Below are 9,090 nucleotides of genomic sequence, written 5' to 3'. Positions count from 1 at the left end.
ATCAAAATTTTTAAGTAGGTAATCGACGTGTGTTATTTCTCGATGAAATTCGTAACAGGCACATACCAGGTATATGAAACTTGATACACGTTACTTAATTTATTATTTGTTTTCTTCTGAATTCAATAGTTTTTGTTTGTAGCTTTCCAGATTCCTTTCTTTATCATGTTTCAAGCCAACAGCAAGGTCTGTACATTAATGCGACAAATCAATTATAAAACCTGCCTAATTCTCCTCAATGGCCACTTAGTCGGTATCTTATGAGAGCCTAATTTAATTCGGGGTAGGTTATACAACGCATAATCTTGAGTGTCTTCTCAGAGACTTATCCACTTTTCATTATTGAAACATCATTTTTTTTTTGCATGGTTGCATTGTTTCAGTTTTTCCACAGAAATTCATAAGAGGCACCTATAATGGGAATAAATATATTGCTCTTGCGTGTCAGGAAACAGTTGGTTTGTCTGCATGCAGTTATTATCATTCGATATCCATCATCACCATGAGAATTCCCACCCTCTCGAACACCTCAATCAGTTTGTAGATCAATAAAATTACTTTTATCTTTAAGCTTGTGAGTTTTTTGAACGATGCTCTAAAGATTTATCAAAGGAGTTCACCTACCTTAGAGGTGTGTTGCATAGTTGCTTGAAGGCGGATATCAGCTTTTCGCCTGATAATTTTTTTGTAACCTTATGTGTAATACCTGTTACTTTCTGTGATAATCTAATAATCAGAAATTATTCTTCGGTAACAGCCAGAAATTCTCTGCCCAGTTTGGCATCCAACTTTCCTCACAAATTTTGGTCGGTCAAGTGTCATTATTTCTCCACTCTTCTCAAAAGCTTCATGTCTTTTGTAGCTCAAGAAATTTAGTGATAGATCTACACATCATCCGCTACACGTAACATCACCTCATAAAATTCATACCTTTCTGTGCTACTGTAATCACAATTAAGTATTGGTGAATAACTTATCCCATCCAGATATCTTACATAAAAGCTATTCCAAGGAATTACTTTCTAATATATTAAGCCTACCATAAAGTTTCAAAAATTAAATTCGGAATTGATTTGAAGTGAAGTAAACATTGCGAGCCTCTAGTATTCCACGAATATGAGAGAAGGTATCTCTGTAAACTCTACTGCCCACGGAAAGCTTTAACAAGCAATACAAGGTGAACGATCCGAAATTTTGTTCGAGTTTATTATTTTTAATACCTACGGAACAGTTATAATACAAATTAATTCTCACAAGACGATATAATGAAACTCTTAACTACAGTGGTCGCAATCGGTTTAAGTTGTGGCAGCCATGCCGACAACATTCTCGTGTTCTTGCCTACCCGATTCTGGAGTCATTACATCCAAGTGGAGCCCATATTTCATGCCTTGGCAAACCGTGGCCACAATGTTACCGTTGTTAGCCCATTTCCACCGAAGAATCAGACGGACAATCTTCGACATTACTTCCTTTTGGCAGAGATATTTCTACAGGGTGATAAAGGTAAGGATACCAAGTTCAATTCAAAATAAGCTCAAGGGTCTGAATTATATTTTAACGTGGTTATGAGTCAGTGGCGTGGCGTGCTTTTCGATCTATCGATATTTCCCCATTTAAAGCTGTGTTAAATAATCGATTATTAAGGTGTTCGCTGCGAACACTCTGTTTATCGATACTTTCCCATAGGTTTTAATGGCAGATCAATCGATGTATCGCAAAGCACGCCACGCCACTGTCATCAGTATAATACTTTTTCATAAAACCATCTTTGACGCCGTAAAAGTTTATCAGCCCCAGTCTGTTTTCCCCCAAAATTTTACATTGCACTAAATCAAATGTTTCATTTTGCATTGAGATTACAAGTTGTTTTTCCGGTTGGGATATTTCTTATTCGCACAATTTTCAAGCTTTCAGTTATGAGAAGCGCGATGGAAGTTCTCAAGCTTGGACTCGGTTCTTCTCGAAATAATGCTGCTTAGATGCCTCTATGATAGCTTTGATTTTAATTCAATTGATTTTACATTTTTTAAGAACATAAGTTCTGGTGCTTTCATTATGTTCAACGGGCAACTCGACAGGGTCTGAACTGGAAAAAACATGTAATGTCTCCTCTTAAAAATCTTACGTAAGAAACTATTTACACAACGGATGGTTCGGTGATCAACTTCTAACGAGATATGCAAGTATTTTTAACATAGATCGAATGGATCCATTCGATCTATAGCTAGGGAGGCCTGGCCCCTCTATCACCGGGAGGTCTGGGGGGTATGGAATACCCCTCAGTCCAAGGGGGGGCGGGGGGCCTCCTCCTAAAATTTTTTGAAATTTTAAGCCTATTTAGACGTATTTTGAGGCTTCTGTGACGGCTACTCCATCTTTTACACAAGTCTCTAGTTCCTATTAGTATGAATGCGTGTAATTCTGGAAAAATTTCTTCTCTGAGCGAAGAAAATTCTGCGAAAATTTTAAGGGGCAAAGTCGACTTATTCCTCTTCAAAAAATTAATTAGGATCGGAAATTTTGAAACGCTCCGAACGAGACAAGCGCTCCTATAGATTCACAGTTGATATACATATTAGTATAAAAGTGTGGAAGGTATTTCTAACAAAATAAGTTTCCTCAAAAATACATTTATAAATTCATATAATTTTTCCATTTTTTTTTCTCAGACGATCTTCTCCGCGAGTTCTTAGAACAGAGGCGCCTCAATACACCATTCCTTTATGAATTAAGGGAAATCAATTTGGGCAAAACGATGGGTGACATTATTATACCGCAGGTTCTCGAGTCTCAAGTTTTCCAAGATCTAGTTCATGGCGATAACAAATTCGATTTGATCTTCACGGAGGCGTTCATGTGGCAGGAGGCTCTGGTCATCCTAGGACACCTCTTCAAAGCCCCCGTGGTGACGCATTGTAGCTACGGTTATGCACCGGCAATACTTCGGTATACTGGCCTGACGAATTCTGTTGCGTATTTGCCACTAAGGCATTTTCCGTATGTTGGCCAAATGAGCTTTCTCCAGAGAATGGAGAATGCATTGACCATTTATGCACAGATGCTTTACGATGAATATTGGTACTACCCACAGCATGATGCCCTGCTGGCTAAGCATATTCCAGGTCCTATTCCTCGCATCACGGATATGCTCCGGAATATCTCGCTATTTTTTCTGACCGGCAACACAGCTTTGGACGGGGCTAAATTGTATCCTCCGCATGTTGTTGAGCTATCGGGCGCACACTTCAAGGATCCTGCGCCCTTAGACAAGGTAAAAATTTAAATGATAATGATTATGAGGAGTAACATAGATTTTTGCAAATGGTCTGTTTTTGCCCTTGATCCTAAAACTGCTTCCAAAAAGTCATCGTGGAATTTTATGGATGTTTTTTTGCGCCATGAATGGCGCAGAATCAACCCCTCTTAGATCTTGTCTACAGTCCGTGCGAGCAAAGGTTCGCAAAAATTTCAACTACGCATCGTTTTACTCCTTTTTCCTGTGCGCTGAAGGAATAAGTAATGTCTCAGTTTTAACATATTCCACCAAAATTCCGAGAACCATGCGCTCGTAGGCAAGGCCTGAGCTTTAGTATAGTTACCATGTTTTTCTTCTATCCCCTACTTTAAGGCAAATGAAGCTTTGCTGCATCACACATTATTTTATTATGTACGACAATAAAGCATACTGTATTAGCTACCTTTATTTTTACCGATGCTTTTGCTATTTAACACCACCTCATGAATACGTACAAAGAAGATAAGTGAAACTGAAAATATAGAACGATTAGAAACCCCACAAAAATGGTGAGCTAACCCATTCGTTTTAGGTCATTATTCATCGATGGAGATTCTACTCATATCACTAGAGTATTTTACTGACATCCGTAGAAAAATGCCAACAAGAAAAGTAGTAGCAGGAGAAACCATTTACTTCCCAGAAGTTTAAGGAGGTACTGTGGCACCTTAGGAGGAACGTTTGGAAAAAAGTTCATAAGGAAAAGTCCAATTTTTACCATAAACTACGTCACTGAAATCCATCCTGCATCGGCCGGTATATCCTTGAATCACCCTGTATACAACTGGAAAAGTAGCTGGGATTTCTACTTCTCTAAAAGCATTGGAAAAGCAACGATTTTACCTACTTCGTGCATAGGGATTTGTAAAAATATTTATTCATATTTTCAGGAATTGAAACATCTCATGGACACAGCTGAAAAAGGAGTTGTTTACTTTGCTTTTGGATCAGTAGTGAAAGCGAGTTTACTTTGTAACAGGACAGTCCAGGCATTTTTAACGGTATTTAAAGAGTTGGACCAGATAATACTATGGAAATCAGATATAAACTACACAGACTTTGATATACCAAAGAATGTTTATATTAGGGATCACTTCGACCAGATAAGCATCCTTGGTAAGTTATTAAAACATTTTTTCGTACTTTTAACTACATTTAAACCGACACAGAATCGCTTATTCAACTAAGGTTCAAATGGAGGAAAGCTAGTGTTGCCAAATTGCTGCCCTGCTTTTATGTCTCATTTTTTCAACAGAAGACTGGACAACGAAATTCTTTGAAAATCTCTCTGAATTCTCCACAGATTATGTACTTACAAAATTTTAGGACGTTGTTCCGTTTACTGATACAAAAATAAAACATTATACGAAGTTTTACAATGCATGATATAGCTAAGTAGATTCTGATTAAACTCGTTCAATCGTCCAATCCAGTTCAGTGATCCATCTTTAATTTCTCTCTGTGTTTAGCACATCCAAATTGCGTTCTGTTCATAACCCACGGAGGGGTGTCGAGCATGATGGAGGCAATACTCTACGCCATTCCAATTGTAGGAGTCCCCTTTTTCTCAGATCAAGACAATAATGTAGCCAATGCGCAGCATTTTGGATACGGTCTGCATCTGCCATACTCAAATGTAACAGAGGAATCTTTGCGTTGGGCGATTCAAACAGTTCTAAGAGATCCCAGGTAAATTCTTAGCCATGCTCAATCCAAACTTTTGGCGCCGTGCTAAATTGCGATAAACCTTGGGATGCAACAATGCGTTTTAGAGGAGTATCCGTACTGCATAGCAAAATATAGAGGGCGCACTGGTCTGAATCACACTTGCCCAAATGTCCGAGATCATGCGTTGGCGCCGTCGTAGCTTTGCGCCGTGTAAAATCACCGCAGAATTCAGGATACCACTAATCGTGCTCTGCGCGTAACCTCATTGCATACTCGCATTATTGAAGGCGCTTTTGTTTCCCATACGTTGCGTTGTTGTATGTGCGACCCGGCTCGGCGAGGCGAGGCGCCTCTATTGAAGGCTGATTAATGAATTTGATAGATACATCGATAGACAAAGATGACAACGAGAAAAGGGAGCGATCGTATTGGTTGAGCGGGTGGTCGCTAAGGACGAATGCCCAAAACGATGGAGTAGCTAAAGGGTCCCACATGGATACGGTTGGTCTATTACTTACCTATTTAGACTATATTGGAATCACCCGCTTTCACCAGTAGGATCCCTCAATTTTCACTTTGCCTATGGTTGTATGTATTAATCAATAATTAGTAATCGCCAAACTTATAAAATTTCGATCGAACTTTCGTTCGATCGAAATTTTCGGTTTGTCGAAGAGAAATTTCGATTCGTAGGATCAAACTTTCGATTTAGTTAAAAATAAAAATAAAAATAATAGATAGATTTTCCGAGTCTTTGGACGTGTGATTCTGACCTGTACTAAAAACTATAACTTATTCTTTAAAACTTCACAAAATCTCCGATGTTTACTGATCAGTCATCAATTCTTTTCCAGGTTCAAGAAAAACATAAGCAGGGCCTCAAGAATCTTTACAGACAAACCCGTGTCATCTTTAGACACGGCTATGTATTGGATAGAATACGTTATACGGCATAACGGTGCCCATCACCTGAAACCCCTAGCAGTTTACATACCGTGGTATCAGTTATTCTTAATCGACGTTATTGTAATATATTCCGCCATGTTTTGCATGGTGTTGTACATTTTTGTGAAACTATTCTCATTTCTAACCAGGAAACTTTTCTTCGCACCTAAATTATTGAAAGAAAAAATAAACTAGAATTTTTTTAATTGGAATATTGATTCGCTTAATGTCTGGTTTTCATCATTTGCCCTGAAAAAATCGTTAATGATGGATTTAAGATTACCTATTTTAGGCAAATATTACACAGATTATTCTCTGCTTCCATTACCATCTCTTAAATTCCTATGACGTTTGAGAGTCTCTGAAGTTCCTATGACGTGTGAGAGAAAGAAATGGAACGGGAGAGAAGAAAGGGCAGGCACCGGGGAGAATTGCCAGGCATGAAGATTCGGACCCCCACTCTCTTTGAAAACCGGCCGAATTAGTGAAGGCACGCGCGGGAATTTTGAAATGCGCTGAAATCGGAACTTTCATCGGCGCGTGCATAGTGCCTCCGCAAATAATGATCGCAGAAAGAAACTGATTGTACGTGACTACTCAGCATACTATAGTACTTGTAGTGACGTTAAGAAAATTTCGCAAGTATGGCTTTTGTCTGAGAAAATTGCCCAGATGCATCGAAAACCCTGGTAAAAATTGGCAGTAGAATGTGTGTTCCAAAATACTATAGACCTAAAGCCGGCTGTAAGATGTCCAATAGCTTCTGTAGCCGGCTGTACAATTTCTTATAGCCTTTTATAGCCGATGGCGATTAAGCAACAGCCAGACGATGAAGTTTATGCTAAGCGTTACTAAATACGGATACTAGGACTTAGTTAGGTATTGGACTACCGCTCTCTTTTTGTGCCGTAGTATCTTGATTTATTTTGCGAGGAAAGCATCGCACTTTTGAAGGATGCCTGTAAATCTTAATATGTTGGAGCGCCTTCAATTTCTTATGATACTGTGCAATACCTCTGGAGTGAAATAGTTGCTTCAGACACCGTGGCACGATTCGGCGGGCCTACAAACGCGCGCCTACAAACCTAACAGGGATACTTCACGCATTGCGCAATGCGTGAAGTATCCCTGTTAGGTTTGTAGGCGCCAGTGCGTCGCCGCTCCGCTTTGTGTTAGGCTCTAATATTTAATCTCGCGGAGTCAGCGTTTTTCAACTCATGATTTTGAAATGTTTGCACACTCTGTATGGATTTTTAATTGATGAAAAAAAAAAAAAATATGTAGTTAGGGAAAATATAATGTGCGTTCTGTAAATACTAAGGTGATTCCGCACAAACTTAAGGATTTACAAAGCACACGAATTTCTACACAATTACTTATAGCCTTTCATAAAAGGCCAATGGCGATAAAGTGTAAAGCCCGGCGATAGGAGCTATAGTCCGACTGTAGTATACTTTTTTATAGCTTTCTACAGCCAGCTATATGATTTTCAATAGCCTTCTTTAGTCGGCTATAAGAACTTCTGTGGTATTTTGAAACGCAGCTCCTATCGCCAATTTTTACCAGGGAAACATGGAAAAAACGACGGATTTCTGCAAAGCGGCACGTGTGATGGCGGTTTTTCTGGAATACGGTGGTAGGGTTCCACCTCAAGTATTGATAATTTGAACAATTCCGTTTTATAGCGAGCTGACATATTTCACGTTTATCTTTTAAAGAGCCCGAAACGGCCGTAGATGAAAAGTAATAATTTATAACGAGTGAAAAAATCAACAAGAGGTAAAAAATGCATTTTTCCGCTGAGATAATAAAATTGACGCTAAAAATATCCAATGAAACATTAAATCGCTTCCTCATCCGGCACACGCGTGCCGGAGATGTCTCCAGGTTTTTTGTGTGTTTTTGTTTTTTTTTTTTTTTTTTTTGCAAAACAATGTGCAGATGTCAAATTCCGTGGTGCGGATCTGCGGGCAATTAAAAATGGCTTATTGTGCGCTCGTATTGAAGGAAGTGCCGGGAGTCGCACGAGCAAGCCGACAAAGGGAACACGCCACGCGCGCTGCGTGCCAGCGAGCAGCAAGCGCCGCACGGTGGATCGAGTCAATACGAGAGGTCGGACAAAATTTGGAAACTTTAAAGACTTATAACTCCGTTTATACCAATATCTGGGGCTCTAAAAGTGGCTCCGTTGGTTTCCTCGTAAAATTTTATTTATGACACACCCCTCATAGTTTAAAATATAACGAAATAAATTTCAAAATTTACTGTTGTAGTAAAATTTGATGTACGACCTCTCTGATTCACTCGATCCACTGTGCGCCGTCGATCACAGATCCTGCTTCCCTGCCGCTTCCCTCTCCCGGCGAATTCGTCGAGCGCGGAATCCATTCCCAGTGGATTCCAATCGTTGTATCAGTTCAACCGGAAGGAACCAAACACGGAGGGTAAAAATAAAAACGTGAATCTATCGACACCGATTCGATCGATCCGCGAGTTTGTAGATCGACTCACTAGTTTGTCGAAAGACACACAAATTTGTCGATCGACTCACTAGTTTGTCGAAAGACACACAAATTTGTCGATCGACTCATACTAGTTTGTCGATCGACTCAATAGTTTGTCGAAAGACACACAAATTTGTCGATCGACTCACTAGTTTGTCGATTGACTCACTAGTTTGTCGATCGACTCACTAGTTTGTCGAAAGACACACAAATTTGTCGATCGACTCACTAGTTTGTAGATTGACTCACTAGTTTGCAGATCGACTCACTAGTTTGCAGATCGACTCAATAGCTTGTCGATCGACTCACTAGTTTGTCGATTGACTCACTAGTTTGTCGATCGACTCACTAGTTTGTCGATCGACTGACGGGTTTGTCGATCGATTCACGGGTTTGACGATCAATTCATGGGTTTGTCTGCCGATTCACGGTTGTCGATTGAATCGGTATCGATCGAATCACGTCTATCAATTCACGTAGTTATTTTCCATCGATTCGTGTGGATCAAATCCATACCCTCCACCGAACACGCGATCACGGCCGTAGCGACATCCAACAACCAACTGTAGGGTAGGGTCGATCGCGGGTTGTCGTTAGTTAGTCTATTACTTATACCTCCTTTGTCTATCGCAACCACGCGCTTCCACAGATAGGATCGCTCCATTTACCCTTGGT

At 39.8% G+C, this 9,090-nt stretch overlaps 1 protein-coding gene across 1 annotated transcript; it reads left to right on the top strand.

The window, feature by feature from the left end:
- Positions 1–36: 36 nt before the first annotated feature.
- On the top strand, positions 37–7,146 carry LOC109044573 (UDP-glucosyltransferase 2-like). The gene is made up of 5 exons (XM_019062383.2): positions 37–1,506; positions 2,673–3,274; positions 4,189–4,414; positions 4,768–4,987; positions 5,821–7,146. The coding sequence occupies exons 1-5, from the start codon at positions 1,266–1,268 to the stop codon at positions 6,104–6,106; spliced, it is 1,575 nt and encodes a 524-aa protein (XP_018917928.2). The 5' UTR covers positions 37–1,265; the 3' UTR covers positions 6,107–7,146.
- Positions 7,147–9,090: the final 1,944 nt, after the last annotated feature.

This window comes from Bemisia tabaci, chromosome 10 (genome assembly GCF_918797505.1).
Source record: "Bemisia tabaci chromosome 10, PGI_BMITA_v3".
Classification (NCBI taxonomy): domain Eukaryota; kingdom Metazoa; phylum Arthropoda; class Insecta; order Hemiptera; family Aleyrodidae; genus Bemisia; species Bemisia tabaci.
This window is presented reverse-complemented; position numbering and strand designations above follow the sequence as displayed.